Source organism: Brachycentrus maculatus, unplaced genomic scaffold (assembly GCF_059751285.1).
Source record: "Brachycentrus maculatus isolate JH-2025_06_01 unplaced genomic scaffold, ASM5975128v1 h1tg000680l, whole genome shotgun sequence".
Classification (NCBI taxonomy): domain Eukaryota; kingdom Metazoa; phylum Arthropoda; class Insecta; order Trichoptera; family Brachycentridae; genus Brachycentrus; species Brachycentrus maculatus.
Window position 1 is genome coordinate 213696 of NW_028281412.1, and position 24740 is coordinate 238435.

The window sequence follows — 24740 nt, forward strand, 5'->3', positions numbered from 1 at the left end:
TATAAATATACATAATATATATATATATATATATATATATATATATATATATATATATATATATATATATATATATACATATATATATATATATAGCTGGGAAACGACATCGCAAGAGGCTAATCCATCTTAAAAACAGGTCACAAGGCCTACACCAAGAAAACGAAGAAGAAGATATATATTATTATTATTATTTTCATATAATACGGAACTAGTGACTTCTAATAAACATGGATGGAACAACTTCTTCATCTATGTTGAGATGTCAAAAAAAACTCTTAATAGGAGATAATCTAGATTTGTGAGCAAGTATTTGGACACACTCAAAATGTTGTAACTGAAATAATTGTACACAAATATTGTAGGTATACCTACTGTAATAACATGTGGTCTAAGTGCGGTGCCATCTGTTCTCCACATAAAATATTTGGTCCGTACAACAAAAGGTTGCCGACCCATGTTGTAACGCATAAGACTGACGTAAGACTTGGAGCATTCGTGGGTCGACAACCATCGACCCATGAACTCTCCAAGAGTCGATATTTCTAACATATTTGATTAAACGACATCTCGACAATGATGAAGAAGATCTGACGATTATTATGCTGTATTATTAACGGTCATTTGTCCGCCTCCGTAGTGTAATGGTCAGCACGCTCGGCTACCGTTCTGGAGGTCAAAAATATCAAAAATCGAATTTTTTTAACTGTGTTTTCAAAATGCTCAGAAAATGTACTATATCCCAGCAAAAGTGGCATATTTTTAACTTAATATTTACCCGCTACAGGGCAGAAAGTGTTGTTTTTGCATTTTGAAGAAAAGGTTTTGCGATTTTTATTTTTTAAATATACTAAATATTTTTCAAATGGAGAAAAAACCTTCAGGTTTTACATTAAAAGATCTGCTGCACAGTAAAAAGTTCAATAAGCGGCTTGGTATTTAATTTTAATACATTGTAATATATTTTTCCGCCTACGTAGTGTAATGGTCAGCACGCTCAGCTACAGTTCTGGAGGTCCCGGGTTCGATTCCCAAGTGGGGTAAAATAAATATAAGTGATTCTTTCACTGTAATATTTAATTAATATTACCCTGGACTGGTACCTGAAGCGGAGGGCTGATCACCCTTCCTTCATGTGTAAACGATCAAGATAACACTGCGTTTATATGACGCAGTGCCCTATGCACCATTGGGGTGCGGCATTACATGTTTATACTTTATGATAAAAATAAGAAAAAATAAGTAGAAGATTAAATTGTAATTAATAATTGTATTAACATATCATCATAGATGAAGAAGAATATGGGGTCAGGGAGTTTACAGATCTAACGACTGTCATAGGCTGGCTTATATGTGATCACTTTACACACGAGTAACATTCACTAATTCTACACATGATTGACAACCACACTATGTACTCAAATTCCTGGAAGTTCTATATATTATATTTGAACCAAATTTGAAACGTTGTATGGGAATCACTAGAATTTTCCCTAGTGACATCTATTGGTGAGATGAAAAGCAGCTTTTATTGAGCAGAAACTCTTATAGTATGTGAATATGTCCTTCTCGACACTGTCAGCACTTGAAAAAAAATCCCAGCTTCATCTACTGCTTTCTTACAATTTGGAAAATGAATATAATTTTGCTGGCCGTACCGAGGGCCACAGGTTGCCGATCAATGTGTTACAACACTGATATAGGGACGGGCTATCAGATACCATTACAGATACTCCACTTTAGTCTTATCGTCGGAGGTGCGCGCGGCGTACGCTTGTGTCCATTCGAAGCCAGTCGCTCGTGCCGAATGTCATAATAAAAAACCGGAAAAACTGCTTCCAAACATTGCCCAAACGGCGAAACACTTTTCCTGTCGATTTCAATCCAAGCCACAGGCGAAAGTGAACAGAAAAAGTAAGGTAAAGTAATTTTACGTGTGGAAATTCGGCAAAAGAAGGGTGAAAGTAGAAAATTGAATGAAATCTGAGTTCAGTCGAAATATTATAAATATTTATACTATTTTTAACATCTCAATCTGTTGGGGGTGCCTAAAACATATGGCCGGGGCTATATATATATATATATATATATATATATATATATATATATATATATATATATATATATATATATATATATATATATATATATATATATATATATATATATATATATATATATATATATATATATATATATATATATATATATATATATATATATATGTATATATATATATATATATATATATATATATATATATATATATATATACATATATATATATATATATATATATATATATATATTGGGTTGATGCAAAAGTTCTGACCGTTTTTTACATATATTTTATTTTTAATTTTTTTTCTTGTGTATTATTTATTTAATAAATTATATAATTTCCATCAGTTCTTATAACCTTCTCCCATCTTTCTATCAACTTATTAATACCAGTAGTATAAAATTCCGTGGATTTTAATGCGAAAAATGAAGTAAGAGATGTTTTTACCTGCTCTATCGAATAATTTTTTTCATCAATTAAATTTTTTTGCAGTGATCGGAATAAATAAAAATCAGAAAGAGCAAGATCTGGAGAATACAGTGGATGCTTGATAACATCCCAATTTAACTCATTTAGCTTGTGTTGGGTCATCATAGCCACATGTGGTCGCGCGTTGTCGTGATGAAACACTGCCCCTTTTCTGTTTACCAATTCTGGTCTATCCTTTTGAAGGACCATGTTCAATTTGGATAATTGCTGACAATATTGTTCTGCTGTACTTGTCTTATCGTGTTCCAAGAGTTCAAAATACACAATACCCTTATTATTCCACCAAACACAAAGTATAACTTTTTTTATGGATTTCGGCCTTCGAGGTTGTTAATGGGGCTTGTCCAGGTATAGTCCAATGTCTTTTTCTTGTCACGTTGTTATACACGACCCATTTCTCATCTTCCGTCACCAAACGATGCAAAAAAGGTTCATGTTTTTGTCTCGCGCTCAAAGCAACGCGCGTTGAAACACGATCCAATAAATTGGCAGCCGACAATTGATGAGGTATCCAAACGTCGTACCGCGAAACCATTTCCATACGCTTCAAATGTCTTAATGCGATTGTTTGGTTGACTCCCATCATTGACACAATCTCCCTGATGGTTAGACGTGGATTGGTGTCAATTATGACTTTTAATTCGTCGTCATTAGACTTCAATGGCCGCCCGGTACGTGGTTTATCAATGAGTGAAAAATCTCCAGATCGGAATTTTGCAAACCATCTTCGTACCTGTCGAACTTTGATGACATCTGCTCCATACACTTCACAAATGTTTTTGGTTGCAACACTCGCGGTATTGTCTTTACGGAATTCATAAAGTAAACAATGACGTAAATGCACTTTATCGAACGACATTTTGAAAAAATACAAGGGGTTATTACTGTACTCTGGCCAGGCCAAAACTGAATAGAAAGTAGAGGGAAAGCATCCTTTATACAATGGAATCATAAAAAAAGAAGGTACTTGTCATAATTTATGAAAAAAAAAATTTTTACCTGGGATCATAAAAAACGGTCATTACTTTTGCATCAACCCAATATATATATTTCTATTGTTTATTGTGTATGTTTCTTATCAGTTGTAATGTTTATTTGATGTTTGTGTTCAATTATATGTATTACACAATAAAATAATAACTTTAAATAATTAATTTTAACCCTTTGGTTACCAAAATCCAATATATGTACTGTCGGTACAAAAAAATCACATTATGATTGATCACATATGATGAAGAAGAATATGGAGATCTGGGCATTTACGGGGCTGACGACCGTCATAGGCTGGATTAAGTGATCACTTTACACACGTGTTAAGTTTGTTCACCAATTCTACCCATTATGACAACCACACTACTCAAATTCTTGGATGTTCCATATATTATAATTCCATATATTTTCATATTCTTCTCCATCTTTGATGAGATGTCAAAAAATAATATGAAAAATAACTCCTGTAATTGGAACTGATCCAGATTTGTGGACAAATATTTGGACACACTCAAAATGTTTTCCAGTTAATGAAAATAATAAAACCCTTTTCCGCACCCCAATAGGGCACTGTGTCATATTAACGCAGTGTTATCTTGATCGTTTACACATGAAGGAAAGGTGATCAGCCCTCCGCTTCAGGTACCAGTACATGGTAATATTGAATAAATATGACAGTGAAAAAATCACTTATATTTATTTTACTTCCCTTGGGAATCGAGCCCGGGACCTCCAGAACGGTAGCCGAGCGTGCTGACCATGACACTACGGAGGCTGACAAAACATCTAGTTAAGTTCTAGTGATAAGTTTCAGCACAGACATGCTTTAGTGGCTCGTAACGCATGTCTGTGCTGAAACTTTTGGTGCATATTGGTCTTCGGGTCGACCAAAACTCGCATGTGTTAAACATTTTGTGTAGTTTTAAGTGTGTACATGGTGCTATGGTGGTGAAGGGTGGTACTGTTTGCATGCTGTGTTAGTGATTGTCCTGACGAAGAGACGGGTACGTCTCGAAACCGGAAGACATAAAAATCTCGGCGAGTGTTTTTTTACTAATATAATTAACATTTTTGTAAAAAAAGAGAATTCTCGTAATAGCCAAAGGGTTAGCAAAAACACAATATATCGCTTACTCCTTTCAAGAACGTCATAAATCAAAAAACTTGATTTTTCAGGAGAACGTTTTTAAAGTTTAAAAATATAACACAATGTATTAAAAATAAATATCAAGCCTCTTATTGAACTTTTTACTGTGTAACAGATCTTTTTAGGTAAAACCTGAAGGTTTTTTCTCCATTTGAAAAATATTCAGTTTATTTTAAAAAATAATTAAACAATACCTTTTTTTCAAAATGCAAAAAAAAACATTTTTTTGTCCTGTAGCGGGTAAATATTAAGTTTAAAATATGTCTCTTTTGCTGGGATATAGTACATTTTCTGGGCATTACGAAAACATGCACAACTAAAAATTGACGATTTTTGATTTATGACGTTCTTGAAAGGAGTGAGCGATATGTTTCCGTGTGTGATTAGTTATTTGTGTGTCGATATGGAATGACTAACGACCATGCCTTATTCGGGTCACACACGATACTGACAAACTAACCATCACGCCGCTTCTCCGCAGGGGTAGGCAGAGAGAACCCTTTTTCCTCTCCTTTTTCTTAAAATTTTCATAAATTCTTCGCCTCTTCCACATTCATGCATCCCCTCATGATACGCCGCTCAATAAGTAGGTAGAACGACTGACAGTCCATCATCGCATATTCAACCTGCAGACGTGCCAATAGAGACATGCAATATTGCATTTCTGCATCTCAACAAAGATGAAGAAGAACGCGGAGATCTTGGAGTTTACAAAGCTTCCGTCATAGGCTGGTTTGTAACGTGTAAAACTTGCTATTCTATCCATCGTTGACAACCACAATACTGAAATTTTATAAACTCGTATATATATATATATATATATATATATATATATATATATATATATATATATATATATATATATATATATATACATATATAAACATATATATATATATATATATATATATATAGTCCGCCTCCGTAGTGTAATGGTCAGCACGCTCGGCTACCGTTCTGGAGGTCCCGGGTTCGATTCCCAGGGGAGGTCAAATAAATATAAGTGATTTTTTCACTCTAATATTTATTCAATATTACTCTGGACTGGTACCTGAAGCGGAGGGCTGATCACCTTTCCTTCGTGTGTTAACGATCAAGATAACACTGTGTTTATATAATGCTGTGCCCTATGCACCATTGGGGTGTAAATAAGGGTTTTATTATTATTATTATATATATATAAACACACTGCCAATAGCAATGTTCACTATTGGATCTACATATTTCTGATACGTTCAACTAGACTCAAAAATAGTGAACGCCACACCGATAAGTATTTGCAAATAATCTTCGCCTCTTCTACATTCTTCCATGTCCTCCGATAGCTATACATATTCACCCTCTTAGCCTGACAACGCCTGAGTGTTAAGTATATCTGCTCGATAATGCTAAGTTTTTCTCGGACTTCATTCGATCATAAATTGGTAATAATTTATTAAAATTAACGTAAAATATTTTGCATCAATTTGATGCAGTGTCCTATGCGCAAGTTATGTTACTATAAAATCGATGTAGACAAGGAAAACAAGGGAGCGGGATCAGGTGAGGAGTTGACGGGGAGAGGTAGAGGGATATTATGTGTAGAGAGACAATCCCAGGTGTAACTGTGTATTCATTACATGCAGTCGACCTTGTAGCGTAGTGGTATGAGTACCTCGCTCTACTGACCGCTCGAAAGGTCACTAGTTCGAGCCTAAATACACATACACATGTATATATATATATATATATATATATATATATATATATATATATATATATATATATATATATATATATATATATATATATATATATATATATATATATATATATATATATATATATATATATATATATATATATATATATATATATATATAGTATGTCAGACGAATGTGTGGAAAATCATTGTATGACAGAATTAAAAACGAAGATATCAGAAAGGAATGTAACGCTGAACTGCAAATAATTTATAGATTAAGAAGAATTCTTTAACGTGTTATGGACACGTGGAACGAATGGATAACGAGAGAGTTACTAAGACAGGTTATGTGGCGAATGTGAGCGGGAAAACAAAACGAGGACGACCGAAAAAGACTTGGCACGATCGGATCAATCATATCCTAAAATCTGGCGGTGTCAAAAGTCTTCGTAATCGGAGGGCACGTATGACTAGATGTACGGATGTGAAGGAAGCGAGGAGTGTATGTCAGGACAGAAGGGTGGCGTTCGTCTTCTCTGCCTGACCCTACGGGGAAACGGCGTGATGTTAGTAAAAGTAGTAGTATAATTAAGTTCAAATCCGACGCTATATATGAACAGCTGATGTAGGACACGTTGCGTAACTTACATTTAGTATTGTATTTTGTGAGTATTCAGGACAGAAGAGTGTGGCGTTCGACCTCTCTGCCTGCCCCTACGGGGAAACGGCGTGATGTTAGTAAAATTAGTAGTGGAATTAATTTCAAACCAGACGCTATATATGAACAGCTGATGTATCACACGTTGCGTAACTTATTAGCATTGTATTTTGTGATTATTCAAGACCTTTCGCTTCTATATCGTGTATTGTTTATAAGAAGACCGCGTAAAGCGAGACCGCGCTAAGTGAGGCAGTAGACAGCTTGGAATATATCACCGTCCTAATCGAATCAGCGCTAGTTCAAGGTTCTCCAATGCCAATTGCGAATGTGATGGAGGGTACATACGTCCTATTAATAACAAGAGTTAACCTAGCAATGCATTTACGTACTAGGCTTATAAGGGGTAACTGCTTTCTAAAAAAAAACAGTAAAATTTTACAAATAAACTTTAAAAAATCATATTCAAATTTAAACTTATTCTAACTAACTAACTATTCATCACGCCGTTCGCCGCGGAAATAGGCAGAGAGAATAGAACGCCACACCGATCTTTCTTTGCAAAAAAATTTCGTCTGTTCCACGTTCATACCTGCTGATTATTACGACTATTACCTGACCGCGTTTAAAGCATTTGAAATGGAGTTCTGGAGGCTATTTGTGGTTTTGTTTTAAGGATGTATTGCAGGTTGTATTTGGAGGATGTATTGGAGACTCTATTGGTGGTTCTATTTCAGGTTGTATTTGGGAGATGTATTGGAGGCTTTATTAAAGGCTGTAGTTTAAAGCTGTATAGGAGGTTCTATTGGAGGTTCTATTGCAGGTTGTATTTGGAAGATGTATTGGAGGTTCTATTGCAGGTTGTATTTGGAGGATGTATTGGAGGTTCTATTGCAGGTTGTATTTGGAGGATGTATTGGAGGTTCTATTGCAGGTTGTATTTGGAGGTTGTATTGGAGGTTCTATTGCAGGTTGTATTTGGACGATGGATTGGAGGTTCTATTGCAGGTTATAATTTAAGGATGCATTGGAGGCTCTATTTAAGGCTGTATTTGAAGGCTCTATTGCAGGTTGTATTTGGGAGATGTATTTGAGGCTCAATTAAAGGCTGTATTTAGAAGATGTATTGGAGGTTCTATTGTCGGTTGTATTTGGAGGATGTATTGGAGGTTCTATTGCAGGTTGTATTAGGAGGATGTATTGGAGGTTCTATTGCAGGTTGTATTTGAAAAATGTATTGGAGGCTCTATTGCAGGTTGTATTTGGAGGATCTATTGAAGGTTCTTTTGCAGGTTGTATTTGGAGGATGTATTGGAGGTTCTATTTCAGGTTGTATTTAGAGGATGTATTGGAGGTTCTATTGCAGGTTGTATTTGGAGGATGTATTGGAGGTTCTATTGCAGGTTGTATTTGGAAGATGTGTTGGAGGTTCTATTGCAGGTTGTATTTGGAGGATGTATTGGAGGTTCTATTGCAGGTTGTATTTGGAAGATGTATTGGAGGCTCTATTTAAGTCTGTATTTTAAGGCTGTATTGGAGGTTCTATTGCAGGTTATAATTTAAGGATGCGTTGGAGGCTCTATTTAAGGCTGTATTTTAAGGTTGTATTGGAGCTTCTATTGCAGGTTATAATTTAAGGATGTATTGGAGGCTCTATTTAAGGCTGTATTTGAAGGCTATTGCAGGTTGTATTTGAAGCCTATATCTTAGCCTCTTTTAAGATATTGCAACTACCGCACAAAGGTTAACTTATGAATTATTTAGAAAATTAAGGAATCCAAAAAAAAATAAATTCTAATAATAATGTAATAAATCATATACTGTTTCATATAAGGTTTTTCCCCTCTGCTTTCCATTTTTCCTTTATTTTCAAACTCCGCCCCTTGACTAACCCCCTCCCCCTAACTCTCCCCTCTCCTCATTCAAAGAACAGTCAATTGTGTATTATGTTTAAGTTTACATTTAGACCTGAAGATGGAAGCCTGGCTTCCGAAACTAGTCGTCATAAAATAAACTCAAGTGGTAAAAAAACAAGTGCTTTCTTTATTTATATCTTCCGATGGGGTGTATAATTTTGCGCCACCCTGTGTAAGACTTTTGCCAAAGGTCAAATCACATAATAACATATCGTGATATGATAATCCAATTTCGTTATCTTGTTAAATGAATCCGTAAGTCTGTATTCCGTAATGCAGTGATTAGCGCGATCGGCTACTAGACTAGGTACTAAAATAACCTAACTAACTAACTAACCATTACGCCGCTTCCCCGCAGGGGTAGGCAGAGAGAATAGAGCGCCACACCACTCTGTCCTTGCAAACATTCTTCGCCTCTTCCACGTTCATGCATCTCCTCATACATACCCGCCGATTGTTACGACTCCTAACCTGACCACTTTCAAGTATTTGGCATACCTGATCGTGCCATGTTTTTCTCGGTCTTCCTCTAATTCTTTTGCCGCTAACATTCGCCTCATAAATTTGTTTTACCGTTCTTTCCTCACTCATTCTTTATACATGCATAAACTTTTTTTGTTGTATTTGAATAGAGAAATACTTATTTATGTTTTTTTTAAATTTTATCAAAGATGAAGAAGAATATGTAAGTCTGGGCATTTACGGGCTGACGACCGTCATAGGCTGGTTTAAGTGATCACTTTACACACGTGTAACATTCACCAATTCTACCCATTATTGACAACCACACTACTCGAATTTATGGAAGTTCTATATATATATATATATATATATATATATATATATATATATATATATATATATATATATATATATATATATATATATATATATATATATATATATATATATATATATATATATATATATATATATATATATATATATATATATATATATATATATATATAAACCAATTTTTTAACTTTGTTCTTGAATCACTAGAACTTCACTAGAGACATCTATTAGCGAGATGAAAGAAGCTTTTTATTGAGCACAAACTCTTATATTAGTATGTCTGGGTCGTCAGCCCCGTAAATGCCCAGACTTCCATATTCTTCTTCATATTTGATGAGATGTCAAAAATTAATATGAAAAATAACTCCTGTAATTGGAGATAATCCAGATTTGCGAACAAGTATTTGGACACACTCAAAATGTTGTAAATTTGTCTTTTCATTATTTACACATATGTTTTAATTACATACTATTTTTGTGGGCCTAAGCGGTTCATTATTAGAAATAGGTATCAAATTGTGGTAGAGTGGGTTCCAACCGTGAAACTCTGACTCAAGAGTCCGCGACACTAACCACGGGACCACAACCCGACTTATTTTTACTATACTAACTAACTAACTGTCCGCCTCCGTAGTGTAATGGTCAGCACGCTCGGCTGCCGTTCTGGAGGACCCGGGTTCGATTCCCAAGGGGGGTAAAATAAATATAAGTGATTTTTTCACTGTCATATTTATTCAATATTACCTTGGACTGGTACCTGAAGCGGAGGGCTGATCACCTTTCCTTCATGTGTAAACGATCAAGAAAACACTGCGTTTATATGACGCAGTGCCCTATGCACCATTGGGGAGGGGATAAGGGTTTTATTATTATTTAACTAACTAACTAACCATTGCGCCGCGTCACTCTGTCCGCAAACATTATTTGACTTATGAAAGTATTCAATAAAAAATAACTAAAAAGGGTGTAGGATCAGGTAAGTAGTTAAGGGGGATATGTAGAAGGAACCAAGAAAGGGAAGTTAGCTAGTAATGTTAAATTCCACAGTCTTACGAATGTGGGCTATTTTTACACCAACCTTACGAAATGGAGCTATTTTTATTCGAATCCGGGCTATTTTGTTTATTTGCTTTTTTCTTGCAGTTGGAAGCGGTGAGATGATTCGCTGCACCGCTCACTCCGATCCGAGCCCTGGAAGGTGAGAGAGAGACAGAGAATGACCATCTCAGCGCAACACATAGTCGCCTTTACGTAAGTTTTAAATTTTTATATTATTTTACTGTCTAAAAAAAATATTCACCATAATTAATATAGTAAAATAAACACCATGGTCTTTATTTACTCCGCCTTCGTAGTGTAATGGTCAGCACGCTCGGCTACTGTACTGTTGGTCCCGGGTTCGATCCCGGGGGGGGGGTCAAATAAATATAAGCTATTTTTTCACTCTAATATTTTTTAATATTACCCTGGACTGGTACATGAAGCGGAGGGCTTATCACCTTTCCTTCAACTGTTAACGATCAAGATAACACTGCGTTTATATGATGCAGTGCCCTATGCACCATTGGGGTGCTTATAAGGGTTTAAATGTATAAATATAAACATCATTATGTTTATTTACTGTAGCTAATAACAATGTATGAGGCAAATGTAGTTGGAAAAAGAAGCAGAGGAAGACCGAGGAAAACGAGGCACAATCAGGTATGTCAAACACTGCAATCCCTCAGACGAATGTGTGGCAAAACGATGTTTGATAGATGTTCGAATGATGAAATAAGGAAAAAATTTAAGGCTGAGATAAGCATTATCGATAAAATCAAGAAAGGTGTGTTGAGGTGGTTTGGACTGTGGAACGTATGAGTGAAGAGAGAACGGTTAAACAAATTTATGAGGCGAATGTAGTTGGACAAAGAAGCAGATAAAGACCGAGAAAAACTTGTCACAATCAGGTATGTACTTTAAAATTGCCCGGTCAGGTGTCGAAAAAATCGGCGGGTATGTATGAGAAGATTCATGGATGTAGAAGAAACGAAGAATTTTTGCAAAGACAGGGCGGTATGGCGTTCTAATCTCTCTGCGCACCCCTGCGGGGAAGCGGCGTGATTGTAAATTAGTTACTTACTTTATTTTCATACCTGCCTTCAGTATGAATACAGTATATATCTACCTAGAGCATCCGTCATACCCGCCATATTAAAATATTACGCAGAAACTGCTTTGCACAGATGTTGTATTCAACAATAGAAACCAACAACCTCGCGCAGATAACGATTGAAATTAAAATTTGAATGATAATAACAATTATCATTGTTATTTAGTGATTTCGTTATCATTCGAAATGGGTTATGACTCTTTCACACGCGCGAATTTCTTAACGGGACCTCAAAGCACAAATATTTTTATATTATTTTTTGACATCTCATCAAAGATGAAGAAGAATATGGAAGTCTGGGCATTTACGGGGCTTACGACCGTCATAGGCTGGTTTAAGTGATCACTTTACACGCGTGTAACATTCACCAATTCTACCCATTATTGACAACCACACTACTCAAATTCTTGGAAGTTCATATGAACCAATTTAGAAACCTTGTTCATGAATCACTAAAACTTTACTAGAGTATTATAGAACAAGTATTTGGACACACTCAAAATGTTGTAAATAAATTATCTGGTCAAGTTATAAGCTTAATAATAAAAATGAAAATGGTATTTTCTGGCGTTTCTCATGTGTGTGATTATAATCCAGGATTCGGACCTCACATACTAATATAAGAGTTTCTGCTTAGTAAAAAGCTTCTCTCATCTCATTAAAGATGTCTCCAGTAAATAATTCAAGCAGTTTGTTATGTACATTAGTAAGATACTCCTTATTTTCCAGTCGTCAAACAGTTTGCTGGGAAGCTGTCAGAGTAAGGCTGTCTCGGCTGCTACCAGCCCTCTTAGCACTGTGGACCAGACTGCCAACCTTGCTGCAGCTCGTAACAGGTATACAACGTACTAATTCCATATAATTTATTATATTGTTTTATATTTGAAGCACTAACTTTGTGATTTTCCATTTTATAATTAAAATATAACATTGTTTCAAAATCACTATAAATGTTTAATTATAACTTAATTATAATGTCTACCGGTTTCGGTTTTATCGAGCATTAATCAGTCTTGATAAAGAAGCGGTTAGCTTCGAAACCGGTAGACATTATAATTAAGCTATAATAAAATATTTATAGTGATTTTAAAACAAAGTAAAATTTTAATTAAATCTGTATTTTTTATTGATTCGACATTAACTTATTTGTGAGTGATTTTTTTACATATCGCTCACTCCTTTCAACAACGTCATATATCAAAAATCGACAATTTTCAGTTGTACATGTTTCCGAAATGCCCAGAAAATGTACTATATCCCGGAAAAAGTGGCATATTTTTAACTTAATATTTACCAGCTACAGGACAGAAAGTGTTGTTTTTGCAATTCGAAGAAAAGGTATTGTTTGGTTATTTTTTTTAAATAAACATAATATTTTTCAAATGGAGAAAAAACCTTCAGGTTTTACCTAAAAAGATCTGTTGCACAGTAAAAAGTTCAATAAGTGGCTTGATATTTTTTTTTAATACATTTTATTATATTCTTAAACATTAAAAACAATCTCTTGAAAAATCAAGTTTTTTGATATATGACGTTGTTGATATGTTTTCACGATTCAGTCCGCCTCCATAGTTTAATGGTCAGCATGCTAAGCTACCGTTCTGGAGGTCCCGGGTTCGATTCCCAAAGTGATTTTTTCACTTTTATTTTATTTATTCAATATTACCCTGGACTGGTACCTGAAGCGGAGGGCTGATCACCTTTCCTCCATGTGTTGAAGATCAAGATAACACTGCGTTTATAAAATGCAGTGCCCTATGCGCTATTGAGGTGCGGATAAGGGTTTATAGTGAAAAAGTACATACGATAAGTGCATATGTTGCATTGCAGTGCCTTCTCTTGAACAGCCACTGCACGGAGAAACAAAATCATTCGATGTCGACGAAGGAAAGGTGATTTGTGAGGTGCTCTATGCACCACCGTCAGACACATGGGAGGTTGACGTCATCTTCATACATGGATTACACGGTGAGTGTATTTTTATTGAAATCCCACCATAGATGTCTCTGGGAACTCTCGCACACTGTGTTCCGAGTTTGATCAGTATATCTAGAAGTTTCAAGACTTTGAGTAGTGTGGTTGGCAATAATGGGCAGAATTGGTGAATGTTACACTTGGGTAAAGTGATCTTTTAAACCAGCCTAGGACGGTCTTAAGCCCAGACTTCCATATTCTTCTTCATCCATGTTGAGATGTCAAAGAATATATATAAAAATAACTCTTATTGGAGAAAATCCAGATTTGTGAACAAGTATTCGGAAGATTTGGCAGCCTCCGTGGTGTAACGGTAAGCACGTTTAGCTACCGTACCGGAGATCCCGGGTTCGATTCCCAGGGGGGCTGAAAATAATTAATTTACTTAATATTACCCTAGACTGGTCTCTGAAGCGAAGGAGTGATCACCTTGCCTTCATGGAAGTAACGATCAAGATAACATTGTATCATATGATGCAGTGCCCTATGCGCTGCATCGTATGGCACAATGTACTATCAATCGGGAGGAATATCTAATTTAACATACTCAACCTATAAAGGATTGTATTAGACTCGTGAAGAATTTTCATTCATCATTTTCTTTTGCAAAATTCGCCGTCGTAAAAGCGTCGTTTTCGTAAGTTGGTAACGAATAACGTCACAGAAACGAGTCCACACTACTACTATTACGGCTCTATAAAGCAGATACATAAAGCGATACGCCCCATAACACACCCGATGACGTAAAATTTGATGACGTATGGCGATGTCCGTTTTTCGTTTTATTAAAATATATAAAGTTTAAACCTTCATATCTCTGTTATTTTTCTACAGATTTCAATAAGAATGCTACCGATAGTCTTGTGATTTTTTATATTAATTTACTAGCCAACTAACTAACTAACCATCACGCCGCTTCCCCGCAGGGGTAGGCAGAGGGAATAGAGCGCCGCACCACTCTGTCCTTGCAAACATTCTTCGCCTCTTCCACGTTCATGCATCTCCTCATACATACCCGCCGATTGTTACGACTCCTAGCCTGACCACTTTCAAGTATTTGGCATACCTGATCGTGCCAAGTTTTTCTCGGTCTTCCTCTGCTTCTTTTCCCGCTAACATTCGCCTCATAAATTTGTTTTACCGTACTTTCCTCACTCATTCGCTCCACATGTCCAAACCATCTCAACACACCTTTCTTAATTTTATCGATAATGCTTATCTCAGCTTTGCGTTCCTTCCTTATTTCACTATTCGTACATCTATCATACATCGTTTTGTCGCACATTCTTCTGAGAGATCGCATTTAGCCAATAATAACATATCATGAGTATGTTCCATTGCTCTAGTTTTCTTGCATATTTTTATACTAACATATTATTACACGCGTCGAAAATTGGATGTAATAATACGTTAGATAAAAACTAGGCATGTTGAAATATATGTAATTATTACAGCCTAAGGTCAGCTTTATCTGTGAACTGAATAAATGGGCGCATAGATACAGTGGAAGGCCGTAAAACTTACGACACAATCGATTATTAATATATTATCAAATAATTGACCATCAACATTTTTATTTGTATTTATTTTTTTAAACATATTACATACATAAGTCATGTATCGCTCACTCCTTTCAAGAACGTCATAAATCAAAAATCGTCAATGTTTAGTTGTGCATGTTTTCGGAATGCCCAGAAAACGTACTATATCCCAGCAAAAGCGCCATATTTTTTTACCCTCTACAGGGCAGAAAGTGTTGTTTTTGCATTTTGAAGAAAAGGTATTGTTTAATAATTTTTCGAAATATACTAAATATTTTTCAAATGGAGAAAAAACCTTCAGGTTTTACCTAAAAAGATATGTTTCACAGTATAAAGTCAGCCTATGACGGTCGTTAGCCCCGTAAATGCCCAGACTTCCATATTCTTCTTCATCTTTGTTGATATCTCAAAAAATAAGTGTTCAATTTAGTATATATATTTGTTATTTTATTATGTATTTAAAATATAATTTTGACCTTTCTTTTATTTCAGGCTCAACCGTCAAAACATGGCGACAGGGCGACTGGCATACTAAGTACTCCGAGGTACACAAGATTCCATTGAGAAAACACCAAAATCCATCTTCCAGCTGTCCAAAATTGGAGACATGTCCAAATTGTCAGCTGCTCGTGAGAAAACGTCCAAGATCCATGTCTGTTCCAACCAAAAATGAAAGAAAACATTCAAAATCAAACGAAAAAGAGTGTACAAATGAAAGTCTTGACCAAGTTGCTTCAGAAATCCAAGAAAGTGACGAAAAAGAAGGATTTATAGAAAAAGAGGACTGCTTTGATGAAGATATCTTATATTTTAAAATTAAAGATGGTAAAATAAGTGATGAGTTTAATAATAATGATGCTAAAGATGCGATTAGAAAAGTAAGAAAATCTAAAACTAATACGGAATGTGTTGACAGTGATGATTTTAAACAGGGTAAAAATGACTTAGAACATGAATCTTGTCAATTTGAGTTACGCAATCAGTCGAAAGACGATAAAGATATATTTTTCGATACATTAAATGATTGTATAGATAATTTCGACGAGTCTGAAACAGATAAATTAGATGTAGATTTAAAAATTAGGTGTGCAGATGATAACGTTAGCATCAATCAAAATAGCTTAGATAAAGACTGTCACATGACAGCCCTATGTGATAATAGTATTAATTCTGGCATGCCTACTGACGATGATAGTGATAATTCACTTTTTGAATGCGATGCCATCAATTCGATGGGAAACACATGTGATATTAACGCCAGCAGTAATTTCAATGTAAAAGATCCAGTCATAGACACGTTTTGCATGATATCGAATGAAATGGGAAGAGGTTTGTCACTTCTGAGCAAAGAAACAATCCCTAAGAGTAGCATGAAGAGAAAGAATGCAGAAACAGACACAGAAAATAACTGCAGCGAAAAACTGAGAAAAATCAACGACAGCAGTCGAAGTTCCTTGGACGAATGTATGGAGATGGACCAAGATTTAAATCGAATCTTCAAAATTGGATCCGAAGGCGATCTTAAAAAACTGACTTACAATTTTTTCGAGCACTTCCAATGCATCGAGAGAGATTCCAAAGAATACGATGCTGGATATATAAAATTGAGTTCACAAACAGTTGATGCTATGGACGACCAAGCTGCAAATAATCTCGAAGCCGAAAATCACAAAGACAGCCGAATGGCATATGTGAAAGTCGAGGGGTCCAGTGAAGAATTGAATTCGATTTACGACGATTTAGACTATTGCACGTGTGGTGTTGGAGGTAGCAGCAGCCCTGAAGACCGTGACGCGATGGTAAGTAAAGAAGTCCTGTCGAGCTGTTGGCCCAGGGACTGGCTTCCGTTGGACTTTCCAGGAGCCAGGGTCATCTCTCTGAGCTACACCACTGACCAATATCTGTGGAGACCCATTTGGATCAGAGCGTACAATAGGTGAGTCCCAAATCATCATCCTGACAAAAGATGCAGCAATGACGATACATTATCATTTCAGTAATAATAATAATACCTTATCATTCCGATAATATTACTAAATATCTTGCTGTAAATTTTATGCATTCTCATCTCTCTATGTCTCCGTTCTTTCAAAGAAAGGACATTGTCCATTCCTCGCCATAACACATCATTCTTCAGCAATTCCTTCTCCGTCCAAGCGGCCAGACTATGGAATGAATTACCACTCCGCGTAAAGAAATGCACCTTCTCTAATAACTTTTAAGAAACGTCTGAGACATAACTATCTATCGTTAGAATCCTAACTGCCCATCAAACCTCCTCCCTCTACCTCCTTCCCTAAACTCCCTTCTTCCTTTGCCTTCAATATTATCATCAATTTTTAAATTATGTTCTTTTAAATGTTCAAGTACTACCTACCCTCTGATTGCAAACAGCTATACTTATATGGTATCAAACGTTTCGATCAATATCACCAGTCTGTTTTTGGTTGGTTGGAAGATATTGGTTTTTAGAAATAAACCCAGCGAATGTACTTATTTCATTTCTGTACATGAAGTTTAAATAAGAATAAAAAGAATACCTTATCATTACTCCTTTGGTGGTCTGCTCAGGAGTTGTTTTTCTTGAGGTTGGCCATACAGTACAATGTGGGGGAGTCTGGATGGTTCCATTCTCCTCATACGCGCATACCATTGTCTCCTTCGTTGCCTTCCCCACCTAACGACATCTTCCATCTCGCATATTTCCCTTATCCTAGTGTTCCTTGTTCTATCTCGTAGACTCTTGCCAGATATGTTCCTTAGAGTCTTCATTCCTGACACTATTATCGCGTTTTTTGTTACTGCGGTGTCCGCTCTGCAATCGATCCCATATCGCTAACTCCTTTCAACAACGTCATTTATCAAAAATCGTCAATTCTCAGTTGTGCATATTTTTGAAATGCCCAGAAAATGTACTATATCCCAGCAAAAGCGGCATATTTTTAACTTAATATTTACCCGCTACAGGGCAGAAAGTGTTGTTTTTGCATTTTGAAGAAAAGGTTTTTTTTAGTTATTTTTTTTAAATAAACTGATTTTTTTTCAAATGGAGAAAAAACATTCAGGTTTAACCTTAAAAGATCTGTTGCACAGTAAAAAGTTCAATAAGTGGCTTGATATTTATTTTTAATACATTTACTATATTTTTAAACGTTAAAAACGAGATGAAGACCGAGGAAAACTTGGCACAATTAGGTATGCCAAATACTTGAAAGCGGCCGTCAGGAGTCGTAATAATCGTCGGGTATGCATGACGAGATGCATGAATGTAGAAAAGGCGAAGAATGTTTGCAAAGACAGAATGGCATGGCATTCGATTCTCTGTGCCTACCCCTGCGGGGAAGTTGCGTGATGGTTAGTTAGTTAGTCAAAAACGATCTCCTGAAAAATCAAGTTTTTTGATACATGACGTTGTTGAAAAGACTGAACGATATGTCATGATGTTCTTATGGTGTTATTAGTTTTTTCTTATGGTTTTTTTTTGACTTTGATGTTTTTCAGGACATCCATGAAGGAAAGGTCAGAGGACATGATCCGCCAGCTGGAATCCCACGGCACCGGAAGTCGACCCATAATATGGGTCGGTCATTCCAAAGGAGGACTATTTATAAAGCAAATCTTTGCGGACGGTACGATCCCTTACTATGCAATTTTTCATTTTTTATTTAAATTTTAACAAACCAACTAACTAGCCATTACGACGCTTCCCCGCAGGGGTAGGCAGAGAGACCAGAACGCCACACCACTCTGCATTTGCAAACATTCTTCACCCCTTCCACACTCTTGCATTTCCTCATACATACCCGCCGATTATTTCGACTGTAAACCTGACCGCTTTAAACTATTTGGCTTATTATTTTTTAACATCTCATCAAAGATGAAGAAGAATATGGAAGTCTGGGCATTTACGGGGCTGACGACCGTCAGAGGCTGGTTTAAGTGATCACTTTACGCACGTGTAACATTCACCAATTCTACCCATTATTGACAACCACACTTCTCAAATTCTTGGAAGTTCTATATATATGAACCAATTTAGAAACCTTGTTCTTGAATCACTAGAACTTCACTAGAGACATCTATTAGTGAGATGTAAAGAAGCTTTTTACTAAGCAGAAACTCTTATATTAGTATGTGACGTCCGAATCCTGGATTATAATCACACACATGAGAAACGCCAGAAAACACCATTTTCATTTTTATTATTAAGCTTATAATTTGACCAGATAATTTATTTACAACATTTTGAGTGTATTTTTTCAACAACGCCATATATCAAAAAAACTAGATTTTTCAGGAGATCGTTTTTAACGTTTTGAAATATAATAAAATGCATTAAAAATAAATATTTAGCTTACATGATCGTGCCTAGTTTTTCTCGGTCTTAATCAATTTGTTTAACCTTTCTTACCTCGCTCATTCGTTCCACGTGTCCAAACCATCTCAACACACCTTTCTTAATTTTTATCGATAATGCTTATCTCTGCTTTGCATTCCTTCCTAATTTCACTATTCAAACGTCTATTAAACATCGTCTTGCCGCACATTCTTCCGGAGAGATCGCATTTCGACTGCATTCAGTCTACTTTCATCCTTCTTTTGCCAACTCCATGTTTCATTTAAATACTTTAGGGTCGGAACAAGGACCCCGTTATGTACTGCCAGTAAGCCCTCGGGGAAAGGAAGGAAACGTTGACTACAAATATTTGATTTTAACACAAAACAAAATATGTAAAATGTGAAAATAAAAAATGTTGGCAAATATATGCTATATTATGAGTTATACGTTTAAAAGAAGGTACTTAGTTCAGATATATTTTTTCAAAAAATGTAAGCAAAATTTTAAATCGAAACAGACTTAGGTGATTAACATCTAACATATCGCTCACTCCTTTCAAGAACGTCATAAATCAATAACCATCAATTTTCAATTTTCTTCAAAATGCAAAAACAACACTTTTTGCCCTGTAGCGGGTAAATATCAAGCTAAAAATATGCCGCTTTTGCTGGGATATAGTACATTTTCTGGGCAATCCAAAAACACGCACAGCTGAAAATTGACGTTTTTGATTTATGTCGTTCTTGAAAGGAGATAGCAATATGTTGCTGCTGTTAACCGAAAACAAAATTCGTTTTTGATTTTTTTTGTATTGTATTCATAGTTTATGTCCATTGCTTCTAGGTTACGAGTCCTGGGTAAAAGGTGATCCATCCTCAGCAGGAGCCAGGATATACTCCAGCAGCAGGGCTCTGGTCTTCTACTCGGTTCCACATCGCGGGTCTGCGCTGGCCAACCTAACTTTACCTCCTCTCATCAGGGTGTCGTCGGAGCTGGAAGAAATACAGCACGGTCTGTCTAACCAAACCTAAGTCTGACCTTACCTAACCTAACCAAACATATATATATATATATATATATATATATATATATATATATATATATATATATATATATATATATATATATATATATATGGAACGCCACACTCTTCTGTCCTGACATACACTCCTAGCCTCCTTCACATCCATACATCTAGTCATACATGCCCTCCGATTATGCAGACTTTTGACACCGCCAGATTTTAGGTTCTGATTGATCTGATCGTGCCAAGTCTTTTTCGGTCGTCCACGTTCTGTTTTCCCTCTCACATTCGCCACATATATTTTCTTAGTCATTCTCTCGCTATCCATTATATATATATATATATATATATATATATATATATATATATATATATATATATATATATATATATATATATATATATATCGCTCACTCCTTTCAGGAACGTCATAAATCAAAAATCGTCGATTTTCAGTTGTGCATGTTTTCAAAATGCCCAGAAAATGTACTATATCCCTGGAAATGCGGCATATTTTTAACTTGATATTTACCCGTTACAGGGCAGAAAGTGTTGTTTTTGCATTTTGAAGAAAAGGTATTGTTTAATTATCTTTTTAAATGTACTAAATATTTTTCAAATGGAGAAAAAACCTTCAGGTTTTACCTAAAAAGATCTGTTGCAAGGTAAAAAGTTCAATAAATGGCTTGATATTTATTTTCAATACATTATACTATATTTGTAAAATTTAAAAATTTTCTCCTGAAAAATCTAGTTTTTTGATTTATGACGTTCTTGAAAGGAGGTCGCGATATATTTATACATGGTGCATCATATAAACGCAATGTCATCTTGATCGTTAACACATTAAGGAAAGGTGATCAGCCCTCCGCTTCAGGTACCAGTCCAGGGTAATATTGAATAAATATTAGAGTAAAAAATCACTCATATTTATTTGACCCCTCCTTGAGAATCGAACCCGAGACCTCCAGAAAACGGTAGCCGAGCGTGCAGACCATTACACCACGGAGGCGGACAAACGATCTATAAACCTTGTACATAATAAACAAGGTAAATAATAAATGCAATTTCCATCTCAAAAATTTTGAGTTCTCAAAATGTACAAATTTAAAATCTAAAACCACTGCCTTATTAACAGATGGGTGTATAAAAAAATATATTTCTTTTACAGAGAGTGAATTTGTCCTAAAGTTGCACGACAGGTTCCTTCAAGCTGCTAGAAGCGGTGAAGTGCATCCAGCCATTCTGTCGTATTCAGAGACGAGGAGAACTTTGATGGGGGCCCTCTATTTGAGAATAGTTTCCCCCCAGTCGGCAGGTCAGAATGATAAATGCCAACTTAATTGATGACTGATGAATGCCGATTTGATTGATGAATGATTAATTTCAACTTGATTGATGAGTGATTAATGCCAATTCGATTGATGGGTGATGAATGCAAACTTGATTGATGGCTGATGAATGCCAACTTGATTGATGAGTGATTAATGCCAATTTGATTGATGGGTGATGAATGCCAACTTGATTGATGAGTGATTAATGCCAATTCGATTGATGGGTGATGAATGCAAACTTGATTGATGGCTGATGAATGCCAACGTGATTGATGAGTAATTAATGCCAATTTGATTGATGGGTGATGAATGCCAATTTGATTGATGACTGATGAATGCCAACTTGATTGATGACTGATTAATTCCAACTTGATTGATGACTGTTGAATGCAAACTTGATTGATGACTGATGAATGTCAATTAGATTGATGGCTGATGAATGCCAACTTAATTGATGGCTGATGAATACCAACTTGATTGATGAGTGATTAATGCCAATTTGATTGATGACTGATGAATGCCAACTTATTGATGGCTGATGAATGCCAACTTGATTAATGACTGATGAATGCCAATTTGATTGATGGCTGATTAATGCCAACTTGATTGATGACTGTTGAGTGCAAACTTGATTGATGCCTGATGAATGTCAATTTGACTGATGACTGATGATTGCCAACTTGATTGATGACTGATGAATGCCAACTTGTTTGATGACTGATGAATGCCATCTCTTTGATTCCTAGAAGCTTAACCGTTGATTGTCATACAGCTAACACCATTTTGAGTAAATCCAAATACTTGTTCAGAAATCTGGATTATCTCAAATTATGGGAGTTATTTTTCGACATCTCAACATAGATGAAGAAGAATATGGAAATATGGGCTTAAAAAAATAAACGAAATAACTGCTTTAATTGGAGTTAATCCAGATTTGTGAACAAGTGTTTGGACACACTCAAAAGTTGTTAATAAATTATCTGGTCAAATTATAAGCTAAAATAATAAAATGAAAAGGATATTTTTCTGGCGTTTCTCATGTGTGTGATTATAATCCAGGATTCGGACCTCACATACTAATATAAGAGTTTCTGCTCAATAAAACGCTTCATTTCATCTAACCAATAGATGTCTCTAGTGAAGTTCTAGTGATTCAAGAACAATGTTTCGAAATTGGTTCATATATATAGAACTTCCAAGAATTTGAGTAGTGTGGTTGTCAATCATGTGTAGAATTGGTGAATGTTACACGTGTGTAAAGTGATCATATAAGCCAGCCTGTGACGGTCGTTAGATCTGTAAACTCCCAGACTCTCATATTCTTCTTCATCTATTATGAGATGCTAAAACAATTATAAATGAAAATTTAATCTATTAATTTAAATTTCAAAATTCAATCATAAAGTATACAGCATGTCGCTCACTAATTTCAAGAACGTCATTAATCAAAAATCGACAATTTTCAGTTATGCATGTTTTCGGAATGCCCAGAAAATGTACTATATCACAGAAAAAGAGGCATATTTTTAACTTAACATCTGCCCACTACAGGGCAGAAAGTGTTGTTTTTGCATTTTGAAGAAAAGGTATTGTTTAATTATTTTTTTAAATATCCTTAATATTTTTCAAATGGAGAAAAAACCTTCAGGTTTTACCTCAAAAGATCTGTTGCACAGTAAAAAGTTCAATAAGTGGCTTGATATTTATTTTTAATACATTGCATTATATTTTTAAACTTTAAAAACGTTCTCCTGAAAAATCAAGTTTTCTGATTTATGACGTTCTTGAAAGGAGTGAGCGATGTAATATATTAACTAACTAACTAACTAACCATCACGCCGCTTCCCCGCAGGGGTAGGCAGAGAATAGAGCGCCACACCACTCTGTCCTTGCAAACATTCTTCGCCTCTTCCACGTTCATGCATCTCCTCATACATACCCGCCGATTGTTACGACTCCTAACCTGACCACTTTCAAGTATTTGGCATACCTGATCATGCCATGTTTTTCTCGGTCTTCCTCTGCTTCTTTTCCCACTAACATTCGCCTCATAAATTTGTATTTACCATTCTTTCCTCACTCATTCGCTCTACATGTCCAAACCATCTCAACACACCTTTCTTAATTTTATCGATAATGCTTATCTCAGCTTTGCATTCCTTCCTTATTTCACTATTCGCACATCTATCATACATCGTTTTGTCGCACATTCTTCTGAGAGATGGCATTTCGACTGCATTCAGTCTACTTTCATCCTTCTTTTGCCAACTCCGTGTTTCACTTCCATACATTAGAGTCGGAAATATATTGTAATATATTATGTTTGTACATATTAGCTACAGACCTTCTGCGTCATTGTCGAGATGTCGTTCAATCAAATAATTCAATTAGTAATAATACCCATTTAAAACATGTATTTAATTTTTTTTTCTAAAAAAAGGTTTTTCTGTCCATAGATCCAGGGATTGGTGATATGTTTGGAGTGTCTCTCGACCATAGAGAAATATGTAAACCGACTTCGAGATCATGTTTCCTGTACAGAGAACTGATATGCATCATCCAACACATCGTCGATTCCATATATTAGATCAATATTATATATATACATATATATATATATATATATATATAT

At 35.5% G+C, this 24740-nt stretch overlaps 1 protein-coding gene across 1 annotated transcript; it reads left to right on the forward strand.

Moving 5' to 3' along the window:
• The first annotated feature begins 1741 nt into the window (after positions 1–1741).
• Positions 1742–24702, forward strand: LOC148300644 (uncharacterized). Its single transcript, XM_088274468.1, has 9 exons — positions 1742–1919; positions 10888–10995; positions 12626–12732; positions 13727–13864; positions 15904–17347; positions 18913–19040; positions 20594–20761; positions 21946–22092; positions 24565–24702. Exons 2-9 carry the CDS (start codon positions 10961–10963, stop codon positions 24693–24695), a joined length of 2298 nt encoding a protein of 765 aa, XP_088130594.1. The 5' UTR covers positions 1742–1919; positions 10888–10960; the 3' UTR covers positions 24696–24702.
• Positions 24703–24740: the final 38 nt, after the last annotated feature.

What these genes read in the sequence shown, in the direction of transcription:
- LOC148300644 (XM_088274468.1), top strand. Translation starts at nt 10,961, where the DNA reads ATGACCATCTCAGCGCAACACATAGTCGCCTTTAC. An exon ending in GCTGGAAGAAATACAGCACG is followed by an intron (nt 20,762 to 21,945) that starts GTCTGTCTAACC and finishes TTTCTTTTACAG; the next exon opens with AGAGTGAATTTGTCCTAAAG. An exon ending in AGTTTCCCCCCAGTCGGCAG is followed by an intron (nt 22,093 to 24,564) that starts GTCAGAATGATA and finishes TTCTGTCCATAG; the next exon opens with ATCCAGGGATTGGTGATATG.